The sequence below is a fragment of the Borostomias antarcticus genome (genome assembly GCF_949987555.1).
Source record: "Borostomias antarcticus genome assembly, chromosome: 33".
NCBI lineage: Eukaryota > Metazoa > Chordata > Actinopteri > Stomiiformes > Stomiidae > Borostomias > Borostomias antarcticus.
In genome coordinates this window covers 3,859,048-3,879,072 of record NC_140266.1, presented here as the reverse complement: position 1 = coordinate 3,879,072, position 20,025 = coordinate 3,859,048, and the positions used below count along the sequence as shown (strand labels likewise).

Below are 20,025 nucleotides of genomic sequence, written 5' to 3'. Positions count from 1 at the left end.
CAAAGAAGGAAAATACAGCACTATGGTCAGTGCAATGAATTCCACATGATCACCATCCTATATATAAAAGTCCGTCTGCCCCTGTTCTGTGTTGTGGTCCTTGTCCAGAGTGTGACCCGGGCACCTACGGCGCCGGCTGCGAGAGGGCGTGCGCCTGCCCGGAGGGCGTGGCCTGTGATCATGTGACAGGGAAGTGCCAACGCCGCTGCCCAGCTGGTCGCCGTGGAGACAACTGTGATCAAGGTGGAGATGGGTTGTAAAAACTGGTAAAGATGGAGCCAAATGTGTTCTCTGTTGGTGAGGCGGCCCGTTCAAACTGTGTGTGTGTGTGTGTGTGTGTGTGTGTGTGTGTGTGTGTGTGTGTGTGTGTGTGTGTGTGTGTTGCAGACTGTCCCGAAGGCTGGTTTGGAGAGGGCTGTGTCCAGGCCTGTAACTGTAGTGGAGCCCCATGTGACAGAGGGACGGGTCAGTGTCAGTGTCCTGCTGGGACCACAGGGAGGCGCTGTGAGAACGGTGAGACTGACCGATGATGATGATGGTGGTGATGATGATGATGATGATGGTGATGTAGAGCAGGTCGTTCAATGATCAAAGGGTCAGTGGTTCGAATCCCAGCTCCGACTGTCCACATGTCGAAGTGTCCTTGAGCGAGACACCTAACCCCAAATTGCTCCCAATGAGCAGGTTAGCACCTTGCATGGCAGCTACCGCCATTGGTGTGTGAATGTGTGTGTGAATGGGTGAATGAGAGGCCATTGTAAAGCTCTTTGAGTGCCGCTAAGGTGCTATATAAGCGCTATATAACCCAGCAAACACACAACGTCAGGGAGACGTTCAGATCATGTCTTAATAACGTCCGTCGGTCCTGAACCCCGTTTGTACGTCTGCTGGACCCCTCAATATTCACACGTCTGGCTTGGACCCCTCTAAGACGTCTGTGGACGTGCAGAACGGGTTCAATATCTGAACGTCTAAAAAAACTTTCATTCTGTCTCCTAATTGGATGTCTTTGGACGTCCGAAAAAGACGAAAAAGACATCTAAAAGACGTCTTTTAGACGTGTCTTTGCTCAGTGGGAAGTGCAGTCCATTTACCATTTATGATGATGATGGTGATGATGATGATGATGGTGATGATGATGATTGTGATGATGATGATGATGATGATGATGATATGGATGATGATGATGGTGGTGATGATGATGATGATGATGATGATGATGATGATGATGGTGATGATGATGATGATGATGATGATGGTGATGGTGATGATGATGAGGGTGATGATGATGATGATGATGATGATGATGATGATGATGGTGCTGATGATGATGGTGATGATGATGGTGATGATGATGATGATGATGATGATGATGATGATGATGATGATGATGATGGTGCTGATGTTGATGGTGATGATGCTGATGATGATGATGATGATGATGATGGTGATGATGATGATGGTGATGATGATGGTGATGATGATGGTGCTGATGATGATGGTGATGATGATGATGGTGATGATGATGGTGATGATGATGGTGATGATGGTGGTGGTGGTGATGATGGTGATGATGGTGCTGATGATGATGGTGCTGATGTTGATGGTGATGATGATGATGATGAGGATGATGGTGATGATGATGAAAGCCCCTCTCACACCTCTGTCCCTGCGTGTGATGCAGTGTGTGCGGACGGTCTGTGGGGGCGCGGCTGTAGAGAGGCGTGTCCAGCCTGTCAGAACCAGGGACAGTGTGACAAACACAACGGCACCTGTCTGTGCCCGTCGGGCTACATGGGCCGGCTCTGCCAGAACGGTGAGCACACCAGAACCCAGAACACACCAGAACCCAGAACACACCAGAACCCAGAAGACATCAGAACCCAACACACCAGAACCCAAAACACATCAGAACCCAACACACCAGAACCCAGAACACACCAGAACCCAGAACACACCAGAACCCAACACACCAGAACCCAGAACACATCAGAACCCAGAACACACCAGAACCCAACACACCAGAACCCAGAACACATCAGAACCCAGAACACACCAGAACCCAACACACCAGAACCCAGAACACCAGAACCCAGAACACCAGAACCCAAAACACACCAGAACCCAGACCAGAACCCAGAACACACCAGAACCCAGAACACATCAGAACCCAACACACCAGAACCCAGAACACACCAGAACCCAGAACACACCAGAACCCAACACACCAGAACCCAGAACACCAGAACCCAGAACACCAGAACCCAAAACACACCAGAACCCAGACCAGAACCCAGAACACACCAGAACCCAGAACACATCAGAACCCAACACACCAGAACCCAAAACACACCAGAACCCAGAACACATGATTGATTTACCAAGATTCGCTCAAACAGGTTAAGTCTGGTTTATTGAGAGAACATACGAGCGCAAGGACTTCCGGACAACGCACATGAGTGGTTGATCCAAAGAAGTCCCGCCCCCTGATCTTGCGCTGCCTTATATTCAAGCAAAATACAGGTATGGCGCTCCGGGATGTGATTGGCTAACCCAGTGTACGTCATATTAAATGGCAGGCGTCATCAACAGTGGTCGAGAATACAGACACGTGACATGAGAAAAGGCGGTAATTTCTTGTAGAGACAAAGGGACAAAGGATGGTTATTCTGGAGTAGACAGATTTCTAGGTGTGTTGACCTCCTGGAGGTCATCCTGTCATGAATTAGGCTAGCACAGCTATGTGAAAGGTTGAGGGAGGTGGTGAATTACAAAAGGAGGTGATGAAACTACAATTTCTATGACACTGGTCAGATCACCAGAGCCTGCTCCACGTGTGTTTTATGAAACAGTGTGATTGTGTGTGTGTGTACGCTAGCTTGCCCAACAGGACGGTTTGGCCTGGGATGCCAGCTGAAGTGTGTGTGTGAGAACAACGCTCATTGCCACCCGGTGACGGGCCGCTGTACCTGCGCCCCTGGCTGGACAGGCCACAACTGCAGGAAAGGTAGAGTAGGCATCACTTGGCAAACGATAAAGATATACGGTATATCTGCACTGTATTCATTCATTCATTCATTCATTCATTCATTCATTCATTCATTCATTCATTCATTCATTTGTGTATTGAGTCTGCACCTGTGTGTTCAGCAACACACAAACTGACCTTTTGAAAACAAGCATTTAATTGTTCAAAGCCAGAGTATTTTGTCTCAAACTAAGCTCGTATGTGTTTGTTTACTGTGGCACCAAGCAGCTAAACAGATCAGATTAGAGCCCACATTACAGGAACGATGAAAACAGACCACTACTGAATCCGTCACTGTGTTAAAAGAGCTGGAATCAAAATACAGTAGGGCCCCACTTATCCGAACCCAACGGGACCGAAGGTCCTTCGTATCTCTGAAATGTCCGGATGACTGAAACATATGTTAAAATGCACCAAATTCAATAAATGTTACTTGTTTCATATAGACTCATAATACACCGATAAATAGGCTACCCTTAATCACTTGTGAAAATGCATCAAAATTGCAATCAAATAGCCAACTAAACTCATATAGCCTAGCCTATAAAAGTTACAGACATTAAAGTTACAAAGAAATGAAACGTGACAGTAGGCTACAGCCTACAGGCAACATGTAGGTCTACATACAGTTCTGTTTTTATTCACAGTAGGATACAGTAGCCTACATGTTTATTATGACCGATTTAAATGCAAGTAATGCATTACAGTACTGTAATGAAAATCCCACCAGTAACCAGATAGCAGGCAAAAAAAAAGAAGACGTTTTTTAAGCCTGTCCGGTAGACCGGGAGGTTCGGATCTCTGAAGTTCGGACGAGTGGGGTCTATATTACAGCCTCCAGCCCTTCTGACCCGTCAGCCTGGGCTGGTCAGCTGTGTCTTGACTGGTTGCTTGTTTCCGTGGCAGCGTGTGATGCGGGCCACTGGGGGGCGGACTGTGCTGAGTCATGTGACTGCAGGAACGGTGACGGCAGCTGTGACGCGGTGACGGGCCAGTGCAACTGTGAGGCCGGATACACCGGGACACACTGCCATCAGAGTATGTACTGTATGTGTGTGTGTGTGTGTGTGTGTGTGTGTGTGAGTGTGTGTGTGTGTGAGTGTGTGTGTGTGTGTGTGTGTTTGTGTGTGTGTGAGTGTGTGTGTGTGTGTTTCATTTGTAAAATGCTGAACTCAGTTGGTGACAGTAATGTCAAGGCTGTTATTTTCTCCCAGAATGCTGTGGGTTCTACTCCTGCTGGGATCAGAGACACTAAACTGTTTTTTTCTCCCAGAATGCCCGGCGGGGACGTTCGGTCTTGGCTGTCGCCATCGCTGCCAGTGTGACAACAAGGCGTCATGTGACCACGTGAGCGGGGCCTGCACCTGCCTGGTGGGCTGGACCGGGTCCTTCTGTGAGAAATGTAAGAACTTCACCTCCGGTGACATCAGCCTCCGGAGGGTCAGAGCTCTGGGTCAGACATGGAGGAAGGAAGGTCACTCTCTACCTAGAGTCTAGGAGGCAGAAACCATGTTTGAATCCTGCTACATTTATCTTCGGTTGAACCATCGTCTTTCCTTAATTCCTGGAATGCTCTAGAAGGTGTTACTGGAGGATGTGAGCGATCAAAGACAATGTTCTGTCCCTGTCTTGTGAAGAACCTTCTGTTGAGTGTTCATTTTCACATAAATAAAGGATCTCTCTGTGTGTGTGTGTGTGTGTGTGTGTGTGTGTGTGTGTGTGTGTGTGTGTGTGTGTGTGTGTGTGTGTGTGTTCAGCCTGTCCTCAGGGCTTCTATGGGCTGGACTGCCAGGAGAAGTGCTTGTGCCTAAACGGCGGGAGCTGCAACCACGTCAGCGGAGTGTGTGTGTGTGCTGCCGGCTGGATCTCCCCTCACTGCAACCTGAGTGAGTCACGCGCATCACACGCCTCAGTGCACTGGGTAGTATATACTAAAGAGCAGCGGTTCTCAACTGGTGGAGCCTCAGGACCCACATTTTTCCTCATCATGAAGTCGCGACCCAAATTTATTCCACAGCACTCAAATTTATTCTACAAAAATAGAAAAAGTCTATGACACTTAACACAACATTGGCACACGCTAAGGTTAGCCCACTTCCTGTCATGTCTCGTAAATAAATTATAGAAATTATTGAATTGAATTGTGTGTCCTGCAAAATAAAAACCCGACATTTTCTCTATAAATATATGTTTTAAAATCCCTTTAAAAAGAAAAGAAAAGAAAATGGGGCTGCACCACTTCCTGTCAGAGGAACTTCATATTTATCCGGACCTCTGGTCCATCTTGTCTTTTCCATCCAGCATGTCCCACTGGTTTCTATGGAGACGGCTGTAACCAAACCTGTGGTTGTCATAACAACGGCAGCTGCCACCCGGCCAGCGGTCAGTGTGAGTGCTCGCCAGGCTGGACCGGGCCCAACTGCATCCTGGGTAAGCTGTAGGATGTTAGGGGGTCAGGAAGTGAGCTACATCCTGTCCTTTATGCTTTACCTACGTTTTCTGGTGAGCTAGCCAGGACGGATAGCATAGGATAGGGGATGTGCCTGACTGTGTGTGTGTGTATGAGTGTGTGTGTATGTGCATGTGAGTGTATGTGTGTGCGTGTGAGTGTGTGTGTGTATGTGAGTGTGTGTGTGTGCGTGTGAGTGTGTGTGTGTGTGCATGCACAGCAACCTCAAAATAGTGATCGTGGTGGTTTCCTGCGTTCCCAGAATGCCCTGCGGGTTTCTACGGGGCCAACTGTCGTCAGCGCTGCCTGTGCCAGAACGCCGCCACGTGTGACCGGATCAACGGACAGTGCGTCTGTGCCAACGGCTGGATGGGAACCGCCTGTGAACTGGGTGAGGGGACTTAGAGTAAACCATAAACCATGAGAGGTTGTGTGATTTTATAACAGCTAGGGGGCGCTGTTAGGCACGACGCGAAGCGGAGTCCGAGATGTTTCTTAAAAAAAGGTCATTACCCAAAGTGGATAAATGACATCCATCAGGCTCAAATAAATCTGAGTTGTCATGTTTTATTTGAGGATGCCCAACACTGTTGACGCCCAGTTCCCTAATCAATGGGACCATCACATTGTTCACGGATTTCCGAGCTTTGTTGAGTCTCGCCGGCTTGACAGGAATCCTCCACTTGCGTCTCTCGTTGATGAGGGAGATGGAGATCTTCATCGACGGAAACTGCTCGTGGAGGTCCTGCAGGTCCCGCTGCATCACACTGGCGAGGTCCACACCCAGGCCGTAGCCAAGGTCGTTTCCCCCGCAGTGGATGAGCAGGACGTCCGGAACTGTTCTTCCTCTGAGGGACTCCTCGAAGAAAGGGACAAGGCTCCTCCATCTCAGGCCGCCCCGGCCAAACTGGCTCGGCATGCAGGTCAAACCGCAGCTTCTGCAGAAGGCCTTGCTGACCTCAGCAGAAAGATCACACCGTGCTATGGCGTCCCCCGTCGCTGGGGACGCGGTTTCTGTCTCCACACTGTCCCCATCTTCCCTGCTGTCCAAGCTCAATGTGCTGCTATGTTTCTACCTAGCTATCCGACCTGCCCTGTAGAGCCGTATCTGAAGTGTGCGTTTGGTGTGTGTCCTCCAGAGTGTGTCCCGGGCCGGTATCTGAAGTGTGCGTTTGGTGTGTGTCCTCCAGAGTGTGTCCCGGGCCGGTATCTGAAGTGTGTGTTTGGTGTGTGTCCTCCAGAGTGTGTCCCGGGCCGGTATCTGAAGTGTGTGTTTGGTGTGTGTCCTCCAGAGTGTGTCCCGGGCCGGTATCTGAAGTGTGTGTTTGGTGTGTGTCCTCCAGAGTGTGTCCCGGGCCGGTATCTGAAGTGTGTGTTTGGTGGTGTGTGTCCTCCAGAGTGTGTCCCGGGCCGGTATCTGAAGTGTGTGTTTGGTGTGTGTCCTCCAGAGTGTGTCCCGGGCCGGTATCTGAAGTGTGTGTTTGGTGTGTGTCCTCCAGAGTGTGTCCCGGGCCGGTATCTGAAGTGTGTGTTTGGTGTGTGTCCTCCAGAGTGTGTCCCGGGCCGGTATCTGAAGTGTGTGTTTGGTGTGTGTCCTCCAGAGTGTGTCCCGGGCCGGTATCTGAAGTGTGTGTTTGGTGTGTGTCCTCCAGAGTGTGTCCCGGGCCGGTATCTGAAGTGTGTGTTTGGTGTGTGTCCCCCAGAGTGTGTCCCGGGCCGGTTCGGGGCGGACTGCCAGCGGCGGTGTGTGTGTGAGAACCAGGGTCAGTGTGACCCGCAGACGGGCCGGTGCACCTGTGGACCCGGCTGGCTGGGAGAGCGCTGCGAGAAAGGTAATGCCGGAGGTAGTGTGTGTGTGTGTGTGTGTGTGTGCACGTATGTATGTGTGTGTGTGTTTGTGTGCGTGCGTGCGTGTGCGCGTGCATGTGTGCGTGCACGTATATGGCGTTGGAAAAGCGGCACGTCAAAGCTAACCAAGCAGACAAACGTGACGAATGTCACTATGGCAACTACACGTCTGCCTACGTGACCCCGTCACCGCAGGTATTATTAGCTGATATTTAAATGAGGTAATATGTGTTTTCAATAATTCAACTTGATATTTGTTCACTTATTTTCTTACATGTTTTGGTTTGAATGCTTGGATATTCTCAATGATGAATTAAAAAAAAAAAAAAAGTTTTTTTTTTTTAATTACACAAAGCTTTCTCAGTAAAGTAGTTGAGTTAGTAAAATGTGGTGCGATCATGTTCCTCTCCTCCCAGCGTGTGGCCCGGGCGTGTTTGGGCCGGGCTGTGGGGACAGGTGTCAGTGTGAGCATGGAGCCTCCTGTCACCACGTCACCGGGGACTGCATCTGCCCGCCTGGCTGGAGGGCGTCACGCTGTGACAGAGGTAACTGGGTGCTCCGCTGTGCTCGGCTCTGCTCTACTCTGCTCTATTGTGCTCTATTCTATTCTGCTCTGTTCTACTCTGCTCTACTCTATTCTGCTCTGTTCTATTCTGCTCTACTCTGCTCTACTCAGTTCTACTCTGTTCTACTCTATTCTATTCTGCTTCTCTGCTCTATTCCACTCTACTCTGTACTACTCTGCTCTATTATGCTCTATTCTACTCTGCTCTATTCTGCACTACTCTGTTCTACTCTGCTCCATTCTACTCTATTCTACTCTGCTCTATTCTGCACTACTCTGCTCTACTCTGCTCTATTATGCTGTACTCTATTCTATTCTGCTCTACCCTGTTCTTCTCTGCTCTATTCTTTTCTAGTATGTACTACTCTGTTCTATTATGCTCTACTCTGTACTACTCTGTTCTACTGTGCTCTATTATGCTCTACTCTGTACTACTCTGTTCTACTGTGCTCTATTATGCTCTACTCTGTACTACTCTGTACTACTCTGCTCTATTATGCTCTACTCTGCTCTATTATGCTCTATTCTATTCTGCTATGCTGCTGTACTCTGTTGTGTTCTACTTTACTTTGCTCTCTTTCTTTTCTTCTCTCCTCCGTGTTGTTTTTAGATGAAGGTTACAACCATGGGTGATTTTATAGGGGGGGCAGCCCAACTCTGTTCAAACTCTTAAAAAAAAAAAACTTTATTATTTATTTTATTTTATTTTACTAATTAGCACAATTATTAAATACATAATTGTGGTTTGTAGCACCCGATAATGTAATAATTAACTGATAATGTAATAACGCCTGATAATGTAATAAAAGTTTGACTTAACTCAATCGAAAATGTAATAAAACCTGATAATGTAATAACTTAACCAATAATGTAATAAAATGTCCTGACTGATAATGTAATACCATTTTTCTGATAATGTAATACCTTATTACATTATTGGTTAAGTTATTACATTATCAGGTTTTATTACATTTTCGATTGAGTTAAGTCAAACATTTATTACATTATCAGGCGTTATTACATTATCAGGTAAAATCGCCTATGGTTACAACAACATATCCAGTATCTGAACCATGCTCGTCCTGTCCGTGCTCCTGCAGCCTGCCTGCCGGGCAGCTTCGGGCCGGGCTGTGGTCAGCGCTGCGGGTGCCCCCCAGGCTCGTCCTGCCACCATGTCTCTGGGGAGTGTGGCTGCCCCCCCGGCTTCGCTGGGAACGGATGTGAGCAGAGTGAGTACCCAGCAAACACACAACGTCAGGGAGACGTTCAGATCATGTCTTAATAACGTCCGTCGGTCCTGAACCCTGTTTGTACGTCTGCTGGACCCCTCAATATTCAAACGTCTGGCTTGGACCCCTCTAAGACGTCTGTGGACGTGCAGAACGGGTTCAATATCTGAACGTCTAAAAAAACTTTCATTCTGGCTCCTAATTGGATGTCTTTGGACGTCCGAAAAAGACGAAAAAGACGTCTTTTAGATGTGTCTTTGCTCAGTGGGTAGCTGTCTGGATCATCGCTCACAGGACCCAAGAGTGTTGGTAATCCTGTCTCGCACATTGAGTCTGTGGCTAATGTTATTGTGTGTGTGTGTGTGTGTGTGTGTGTGGGTGTGTGTGTGTGTGTGTGTGTGTGTGTGTCCACAGCCTGTCTATCAGGGACGTATGGCCATAACTGTAACCAGGTGTGCCAGTGCTCTGAGACTAACCAGCTCTGCCACCCAGTGTCCGGAACGTGTTACTGCGCCCCGGGTTTCCAAGGACCTAAATGTGACCAGAGTATGTATCATGCACACACACACACACACACACACACACACACACACACACACACACACACACACACACACACACACACACACACACACACACTCCCCAGATGGCCAAAAAACCTGTGCCTCCCACCTCACTGCACCCCAGCCAAACTCTATTGTCAACCATTGACACAACGCGCACACACACACACACACACACACACACACACACACACACACACACACACACACACACACACACACACACACACACACACACACACACACACACAAACAGTCTCCCCCTACTAGTAATATGTGGAGCTTCTATATTCTTCACATCTTCCATTGATTTCATCAGTTCTGGGCAAGGTGGTTACTCAGCCTAATAAATCCCATTGATTCACACAGGACCACACTCCACTGTCCGAGGTTTCCTCTCTCTCTTTACTCGAGGTTGTGTGAGGTCATGGTGTGTGTGTGTGTGTGTGTGTGTGTGTTCCAGAGTGTGGAGAAGGCAGATATGGACCTGACTGTGAACGCCAGTGCCAGTGTCTGAACAGGGGCACGTGTTCGTCCACCACGGGTAGCTGTGAATGCCCCCCTGGGTTCATAGGGGCACACTGCAACACAAGTGAGTTCACCTTTCACCTTTCCTGTCATCTGCATACTGTACATCTACGTTTCCTCCTCATCGTAGCTGGTTTGTGCTATAAAAGCTTCACAAGGTCAATATAATAGTTCAACAAAATAATGTATTGTATAGTTATTGTGCTTTTGTGTCTTCTAGTATCATGCATTGCAGGAACATTACTATATACAGTATGTAAAATGTCCAAATGTGTGTGTGTGTGTGTGTGTGTGTGTGTGCGTGCGTGTCTGTGTGTGTTGCCAGGCTGCCCAGTCGGGCGGTATGGCGTGGACTGTGCCCAGGTGGCGCTGTGTCGAGGGGGAGTGGAGAACCACGGCGTCTCTGGGCGCTGCGTGTGTCCCCCGGGGAGGACAGGACAGGACTGTGGACACGGTGAGGCCTCGGGACCACCAGCGAGGGGGCTCATTCATACACAGCTAAGATCAACCAGGTCACCAATAAACCAATATGTCTGTAACATATCATTAATGTTTGTGTGTGTGTGTGTGTATGTGTGTGTGTGTGTGTGTGTGTGTTTGTGTGTGTGTGTGTGTGTATGTGTGTGTGTGTGTGTGTGTGTGTGTGTGTGTGTGTGTGTGTGTGTGTGTGTGTGTGTCCAGAGTGTACCCCAGGCTGGTTTGGAGCAGACTGCCTCCAGCCGTGTAGCTGCAGTAACGGGGGCCTTTGTGACCCCGTCTCGGGGAACTGCACCTGTGGGCTGGGCTGGACCGGACCCCGCTGTGACGCAGGTGAGAGGTCAGAGTTCAGAGGTCACACCACAGCAGGGCCAGTAGGTGGGCAGGGACCAACTGCAACGGTGCCCGCTCAAAATCTGCGTTGTTACGCAGGCTAGCTAGACACCAAGACACTGTTGCCATGGAACATAACATAACTTGACTAACGTTAAAGGTACCCAACGAAACGTGAATCAAAACAATCCGTTCTTTGTTTATTTTCGAAATTCCTCGATTATATGGTTCCTTGTAGTCTAATAAACATGTTGAATCACTTGAATGTCTTTCCTACCTTTTAATTTCTTCGCAAAATGATATTAAGCTAATGTTTTGAAAACAACAAAAATGTGTGAAACGTCACTATTATGTGCTCCGCGTATTGACGCAATGACATAGTACGGGATTTTCGGGGACCACCTTCTCAAATTTGCTCTAGAGCGCAAACAAGTGGTCAAAAACTACATTGGGTACCTTTAACGAGTGCTAGCGTAATTGACTGTAGCTGAAGCTGTGGGCTTCAACGTATTGAAGGTTGTTGTATAGTATTGTATTGTATTGTATACAGGGCTGAAAATTAACACCTGCCACCGGCCAAATGCAGGTAAAATTTCCAATTGGCGACTAGATTTCGGAAGGCTATCTGAAAAAAAAAAATACTTGTCCGGTAGATTTTTTCATCTACAGTCCCCTTGGCAGGTGACTCACTGTGAGCCGAAAAGTTAATTTTCACCCCTGATTGTATACTATTGTTTTTGCCACTTCGTCATTGTATTTTGCTCTGTCCTGACTTGTCTCGCACTACGTATTTCATTGCCATGCACCAAGAGCCCGGGCAGATCCCTCGTCAGCGTAAACCTATTGAAGATTAATCTGAATATGAATAAGGAATACATGATACTAAACTGTATGTGTGGCTCAGAACAGCGCATGGTACCCTCTGTTGTGGAATTTACATCCAAACACCTTAAACCTTTGTCCTCTCTCTCCTTTTGTAATTCATCACCTCCCCCAAATATTCACATAGCTGTGCTAACATACAAAATGGCTGAATCTGTCTACAACAGAATAACCATCCTTTGTCATCCTTTGTCCCCAATTGCCGCCTTTTTCTCATGTCACATGTCTGTACTCTTGGCCACGCCTGCCATTTCATATGACGTACAATGGAGTAGCCAATCACATCCTGGAGGCACCGTACCTGTGTTTTGATTGCATATAAGGCACAGCAAAACCCATAATCGGGACTTGTCTGGATAGACCACTCTGTTGGGTTGTCCAGAAAGTCCTTGCGCTCGTATGTTTTCACAATAAACCAGACTTAACCTTTTGAGCGAATCTTGGTAAATCCTTTTTACTAGAACAGTAATTTCCATTACACCTCTTCTATGGAGTTGTGGCGTCATGTGGCTCCCAGTGCAGCAGCAGGTCCAGATAGACGTCTCAGATCAGGATCTGGACACCAGGGTCCGTTTCTGCTCGTCTTACTTTGACTCCGGGAGAGTTCGCATCATCCAGTCATTGCACTTCATCTAGTTTTCGGACTTTGACCCAATGTCTCCTGTGTGTGTGTGTGTGTGTGTGTGTGTGTGTGTGTGTGTCAGAATGCCCTGTGGGGAGGTTTGGGGCCAGCTGCAGGCTGAAGTGTGACTGCCAGAACAACAGCACTTGTGACCGGGTGACAGGAAGCTGCCAGTGTGGCCCAGGATACTACGGACACACCTGTGAACATGGTGAGAGAGAGACACACACACACACACACACACACACACACAAGCACACACACATTGATGACACATGACAGAATGTCCTTGTGTAGTATGACCTCAGGTGTCACCCTTGTTCTCTGTAAAGCGCATTGTGTCGCCTCTGGGTATGAAATGCGCTATACAAATAAAGCTTTGATTGATTGATTGATTGAGGTGTCTCTCTCCCGTGTCCCAGCATGCCCGGCTGGTCTCCACGGCCCTCTCTGCCAGCTCCAGTGTAACTGTGCGAACGGAGCGTCCTGCCACCCCTCCACCAGCCAGTGCGTCTGCCCGCCAGGCTACCACGGAGCACGCTGCCACAGAGGTGGGCCGGCCTAGCAGCCTGACAAGCAGCAGAGCGGCGGACGCCGCGATGTGGCGGTAGCCTGGCCTCGACCGGGGTCGAACCGGCACCGTTGCAATGCCATTATGCACGGATGATGACTGATGAACTTTATTTTGTATTCCTCGTCACGTCTCACTCTCCGTTCCTCTCTCTCTCTCTCCCTCTCAGAGTGTGAGCAGGGCACGTTCGGCCAGGGCTGCGCGGGGGTGTGTGACTGTGAGGAGGCCGCGCCCTGCGACCCGCTGACGGGCCGGTGTCTGTGCCCCCCGGGGAGGACGGGCGCCAGGTGTGAGAGCGGTACGGCCGACGGAACCCGCTGGCTTAACAGCCCAGCTCCATAACTATACAACAGAGTGAGACGAACGATAGCCTGAGCTGTGTGTGTGTGTGTGTGTGTGTGTGTGTGTGTGTGTGTGTGTGTGTGTGTGTGTGTGTGTGTGTCTGCAGGCTGCAAAGCGAACCACTACGGCCCTGACTGCACAGAGAGCTGTGAATGTGACAACGGGGCGCAATGTGACCGGAGGAACGGCCGCTGTACCTGCCTGACCGGCTGGACTGGACTCACCTGTCAGGAAGGTAACCCCTCCCACTACCACACACTAACCAGCTACCACACACTCTACCAACTACCACACACTCTACCAGCTACCACACTCTACCAGCTACCACACACTAACCAGCTACCACACACTAACCAGCTACCACACACTAACCAGCTACCACACACACTAACCAGCTACCACACACTAACCAGCTACCACACACTCTACCAGCTACCACACACTCTACCAGCTACCACACACTAACCAGCTACCACACACTCTACCAGCTACCACACACTAACCAGCTACCACACACTCTACCAGCTACCACACACTAACCAACTACCACACACTAACCAACTACCACACACTCTACCAGCTACCACACACTAACCAGCTACCACACTCTACCAGCTACCACACACTCTACCAGCTACCACACACTAACCAGCTACCACACACTCTACCAGCTACCACACACTCTACCAGCTACCACACACTAACCAGCTACCACACACTCTACCAGCTACCACACACTAACCAGCTACCACACACTCTACCAGCTACCACACACTAACCAGCTACCACACACTCTACCAGCTACCACACACTAACCAGCTACCACACACTAACCAGCTACCACACACTAACCAGCTACCACACACTCTACCAGCTACCACACACTCTACCAGCTACCACACACTCTACCAGCTACCACACACTCTACCAGCTACCACACACTCTACCAGCTACCACACACTAACCAGCTACCACACACTCACTAGCTACCACACACTAACCAGCTACCACACACTAACCAGCTACCACACACTCACTAGCTACCACACACTCTACCAGCTACCACACACTCACTAGCTACCACACACTAACCAGCTACCACACACTAACCAGCTACCACACACCACCACCACACACTAACCAGCTACCACACACTAACCAGCTACCACACACTAACCAGCTACCACACACTCTACCAGCTACCACACACTCTACCAGCTACCACACACTCTACCAGCTACCACACACTAACCAGCTACCACACACTAACCAGCTACCACACACTAACCAGCTACCACACACTCTACCTGCTACCGCACACTCTACCAGCTACCACACACTAACCAGCTACCACACACTCTACCAGCTACCACACACTAACCAGCTACCACACACTAACCAGCTACCACACACTAACCAGCTACCACACACTAACCCACCACCACACACTCTACCAGCTACCACACACTCTACCAGCTACCACACACTCTACCAGCTACCACACACTAACCAGCTACCACACACTCTACCAGCTACCACACACTCTACCAGCTACCACCCACTAACCAGCTACCACACACTCTACCAGCTACCACACACTAACCAGCTACCACACACTCTACCAGCTACCACCCACTAACCAGCTACCACACACTCTACCAGCTACCACACACTACCAGCTACCACACACTCTACCAGCTACCACACACTAACCAGCTACCACACACTAACCAGCTACCACACTCTACCAGCTACCACACACTCTACCAGCTACCACACACTAACCAGCTACCACACACTCTACCAGCTACCACACACTCTACCAGCTACCACACACTCTACCAGCTACCACACACTAACCAGCTACCACACACTAACCAGCTACCACACACCACCACCACACACTAACCAGCTACCACACACTCTACCAGCTACCACACACTAACCAGCTACCACACACTAACCAGCTACCACACACCACCACACACTCTACCAGCTACCACACACTCTACCAGCTACCACACACTAACCAGCTACCACACACTCTACCAGCTACCACACACTCTACCAGCTACCACACACTCTACCAGCTACCACACACTAACCAGCTACCACACACTAACCAGCTACCACACACTCTACCAGCTACCACACACTAACCAGCTACCACACACTCTACCAGCTACCACACACTAACCAGCTACCACACACTCTACCAGCTACCACACACTCTACCAGCTACCACACACTCTACCAGCTACCACACACTAACCAACTACCACACACTAACCAGCTACCACACACTCTACCAGCTACCACACACTAACCAGCTACCACACACTAACCAGCTACCACACACTCTACCAGCTACCACACACTCTACCAGCTACCACACACTAACCAGCTACCACACACTAACCAGCTACCACACACTAACCAGCTACCACACACTCTACCAGCTACCACACACTCTACCAACTACCACACACTAACCAGCTACCACACACTCTACCAGCTACCACACACTCTACCAGCTACCACACACTAACCAGCTACCACACACTAATTTACGTCTGTTGATCAATGTGCATTGTCACTTTTAAATAATAAATAAACGGCACACAAAGGCAACACAATGTGCTTCACAGAAAGAAAGGTGGAGAGAACGGACGTACTGATCCTACTCCCAATTTTCCAGAGGGAAGAAGAAAAAAAATCACCCATTTGAGCAAATATAGAACTGTAAAAAAAATCCTCCCAGAACTCGAGGCGATCAAGCAAACTCCAGGAAGATGTTTGACTGTATCAGCTAATCTGCATCAGCTAATCTGTATCAGCTAATCTGTATCAGATAATCTGCATCAGCTAATCTGTATCAGCTAATCTGTATCAGATAATCTGCATCAGATAATCTGTATCAGCTATATCACAGGATACAGAGTACAAAGGTAACGCTAGGGATCCAGAACCTACTATTGAAGCTTGGGGTGTTGGCCAGCTGTGTTGAGTGTTTAGCTGTTGAGTTGACTGCCCCCCCCCCCCCCTTCTTCCCAGGTGGACCCCCACGCCTCCCCTACAGGAGCCAGAGAGGGGACTCGCATCTAGACAACACATTATAGCGCCTCCCTCTGGAGGGAAGCTGCAACCCACCCTGATGAACAAGGCAGCGCAGCTGAATTGGAGTTGATGCAGGAGACGTGACGGGAGATCATGGAGCTGTTTCAGACGCGCTGTAGCTTTACCCCCCCGGCAGAGCGGACACCTCAGACTAGCGGCGTCCCAGGGGGGAGGCACAGAGGAACACGCTCTCTACTGAGGAACGCTCACGCTCTGCGTTTGCTCTGATGTGGACATTGATTTTTGTGCGAGTGTGTGTTTGTGCTCTTTGAACTGTGCAGGTTGGCACTCGTGTGCACAATACAATACTGTATGCTGTGACCCCACTCCGACCAGACCGAGGTCAGAACCGGTAGTGATGAGGAACATTGTCCAAGAAAGACCTCCCTCCTATCCTCAGAAATACCTCCCTCCTATCCTCTGAAAGACCTCCCTCCTATCCTCAGAAAGACCTCCCTCCTATCCTCAATCAATCAATCAATCAAAGCTTTATTTGTATAGCGCATTTCATACCCAGAGGCAACACAATGCGCTTTACAGAGAACAAGGGAGGTGGGCATACGACCCACTCTCTACATATTCCAGAGGGAAGCAAAAAAACAGTAATCACCCAGGGGCCAGATAAATGAGCTGTAAAAATTCTTCCCTGACCCCTCTCAACAAGGCGATCGAGCAAGCTCCTGGAGTATGTTTGTCTACCGGCTAAGAACGTTTATAAAGCAATACATTACATTAAATTACATTTCAGAGTGAGAGAAGCTAAAAGCATCATAGGAGAGAGAATATTCTACGGACATGCTCATCCTCAGAAAGACATCCCTCCTATCCTCAGAAAGACCTCCCTCCTATCCTCAGAAAGACCTCCCTCCTATCCTCAGAAAGACCTCCCTCCTATCCTCAGAAAGACCTCCCTCCTATCCTCAGAAAGACCTCCCTCCTATCCTCAGAAAGACCTCCCTCCTATCCTCAGAAAGACCTCCCTCCTATCCTCAGAAAGACCTCCCTCCTATCCTCAGAAAGACATCCCTCCTATCCTCAGAAAGACCTCCCTCCTATCCTCAGAAAGACGTCCCTCCTATCCTCAGAACCGTCCACATGCTGGCAGAGGAGCTCCATGATCAGGCCAGGGTGTAGAGAGAGAGAAGAAGATGGGGGATGGAAGACTCAATGATGGCTCTTCATTACAGAAATCCACTGTACTGTACGCAACTTGCTCTTTAAAACATATTTTGACTCATTTATTTGTAATGTATGTATCTTTTCACTAAATTCTGCATTTGTTTATATATTTTATACATAGACATGTATATATCATGGAGATAAATGAAAGTCTGTAAAGGTATTGCCGGATATGATACCACGATTTCATCACCCAAGCCAACAAACATGACCCAGGAATCAATTATGACCGTATACAATAACATTATTCACTGGGATCTATTGTAAATGAAGACCATGAAGTTCAGTTTGCCAGTTGAGGTTTGTATGATGTAATACGCTATGAAAGCATGGTGCTATGGTGCTTTATTGATCTGCTGTTAGGGCTGCTCGATTATGGCAAAAATCATAATCACGATTATTTTGATTGATATTGAGATCACGATTATTTAACATGATTATTCATTGATTTTTTTTTTTAATCAAAAGTTTTGAAATTTTCTTAACAAATCAAATTATACATTGACTTTGATAACAATTAATTTATTAAATGTTGACAGTGGCTTTTCTTTTTAACAATGTTCTTTGGATTAGATACATGTCCCATGGGAGACGAATAGTGAAAAATAGTGCTAAATCGTTTTTTGGCGATTATTTTGTTTTAATGATCGTTCACAGCCCAAATCTTAATCTAGATTAAAATCCGATTAATCGAGCAGCCCTACCTGCTGTATGATGAACAGAGGCTCAGTTTGAGGCAGCCCAGAAGGCGGGTATCTCCCTCCCAGAGGCTCAGTTTGAGGCAGCCCAGAAGGCAGGTATCTCACTCCCAGAGGCTCAGTTTGAGGCAGCCCAGAAGGCAGGTATCTCCCTCCCAGAGGCTCAGTTTGAGGCAGCCCAGAAGGCAGGTATCTCACTCCCAGAGGCTCAGTTTGAGGCAGCCCAGAAGGCGGGTATCTCCCTCCCAGAGGCTCAGTTTGTGGCAGCCCAGAAGGCAGGTATCTCCCTCCCAGAGGCTCAGTTTGAGGCAGCCCAGAAGGCAGGTATCTCCCTCCCAGAGGCTCAGTTTGAGGCAGCCCAGAAGGCAGGTATCTCCCTCCCAGAGGCTCAGTTTGAGGCAGCCCAGAAGGCAGGTATCTCCCTCCCAGAGGCTCAGTTTGAGGCAGCCCAGAAGGCGGGTATCTCCCTCCCAGAGGCTCAGTTTGAGGCAGCCCAGAAGGCAGGTATCTCCCTCCCAGAGGCTCAGTTTGAGGCAGCCCAGAAGGCAGGTATCTCCCTCCCAGAGGCTCAGTTTGAGGCAGCCCAGAAGGCAGGTATCTCACTCCCAAAAGCACTTTTCCAAGTATGTACAACTGACATAATTTAATCAATGAAAATAATACATGCTAAGCAATGATGTTTGGTGATTCTAACATCATGCTTGATTGTACATTATTTAAAGGACCATACCGGTCCAAATATGATTTAATCTCCTTAAACTAGTCAAGCAACGTATATCACATTACTGCAATCCATTTTCCTAAGCAAAGCTCACGTTAATAGCGATGGCTTTAAAACATTGTTAAATTGTTCCTTCGAGGGAACAATTTAACAATGTTTTAAAGCCATCGCTATATAAAATAGGTTTTGAAGCCATGTTCAACTTTTGAAATGTAATTAAAACGCAAAAATGCAAATATCTTTTAACGTGAGCTTTACTTCAGAAAATGGATTGTGTTAATGTGATATACGTTGGGTGACTAGTTTTAGGAGATAAAATCATATTTAGACTTATGGTCCTTTAATGAGCAGAATAAACAAATATTGCGCGAATGAGAAAATCAACCGAATATACGTAGGCTACTGTACATGTGAGGGAGAGAAGCAGGGAGGAGGGAATGTGACAGGAGAGAAAAAGAGAGAGAGGGATGGAGTGAGAGAGGAGAGAAAGGTGGGAAAGAGATGGGGGGGATTGAAAGAGACTGAGAAATGATAGAACTGGAGAGGAGGAGGAGACGGACGGAGTGGTAGAGAGAGAGGAGACGGGAGGGAGGAGGAGTGAATAAGTGAGTTCTAGAGAGGTGAAGGAATGAGAGAGAAGGGGGGGAGGAGAGGAGAGGGATGGTGGAGAGAAATAGAAAGGTAGATTAGGAGCAACTGAGAGAGAGGTTGAGAGGACTAGGAATGGAGGAGAGAGGGATGGAGATGGGGTGAACAGGAGGGAAGGAGTGAAGGAGGGAGAGAGGAGAGAAATGCAGAGGGAGGAGCAGGGGAGGGAGAGAGAAAAAAGGAGAGAGGAAAAGAGGGAGGAGACAGAGGAGGAGGAGAGAGGTA

At 48.5% G+C, this 20,025-nt stretch overlaps 1 protein-coding gene across 1 annotated transcript in view; it reads left to right on the top strand.

The window, feature by feature from the left end:
• Window positions 1–16,556, top strand: part of LOC311327645 (uncharacterized protein) — a gene marked incomplete at both ends in the record, with an annotated part of 23,367 nt that extends 6,811 nt beyond the window's left edge. Inside the window, 21 exons of the mRNA XM_084460731.1 lie at window positions 109–243; window positions 388–513; window positions 1,685–1,816; window positions 2,879–3,007; window positions 3,935–4,066; window positions 4,302–4,430; window positions 4,786–4,914; window positions 5,330–5,458; window positions 5,740–5,868; window positions 7,181–7,309; window positions 7,742–7,870; window positions 8,991–9,119; window positions 9,534–9,665; window positions 10,146–10,274; window positions 10,536–10,664; window positions 10,892–11,020; window positions 12,607–12,735; window positions 12,947–13,075; window positions 13,265–13,393; window positions 13,544–13,672; window positions 16,492–16,556. Coding sequence (XP_084316857.1) covers window positions 109–243; window positions 388–513; window positions 1,685–1,816; window positions 2,879–3,007; window positions 3,935–4,066; window positions 4,302–4,430; window positions 4,786–4,914; window positions 5,330–5,458; window positions 5,740–5,868; window positions 7,181–7,309; window positions 7,742–7,870; window positions 8,991–9,119; window positions 9,534–9,665; window positions 10,146–10,274; window positions 10,536–10,664; window positions 10,892–11,020; window positions 12,607–12,735; window positions 12,947–13,075; window positions 13,265–13,393; window positions 13,544–13,672; window positions 16,492–16,556 — 2,657 coding nt within the window. The remainder of the gene's footprint in view (window positions 1–108; window positions 244–387; window positions 514–1,684; window positions 1,817–2,878; window positions 3,008–3,934; window positions 4,067–4,301; window positions 4,431–4,785; window positions 4,915–5,329; window positions 5,459–5,739; window positions 5,869–7,180; window positions 7,310–7,741; window positions 7,871–8,990; window positions 9,120–9,533; window positions 9,666–10,145; window positions 10,275–10,535; window positions 10,665–10,891; window positions 11,021–12,606; window positions 12,736–12,946; window positions 13,076–13,264; window positions 13,394–13,543; window positions 13,673–16,491) is intronic.
• Between the last annotated feature and the right edge of the window lie 3,469 nt (window positions 16,557–20,025).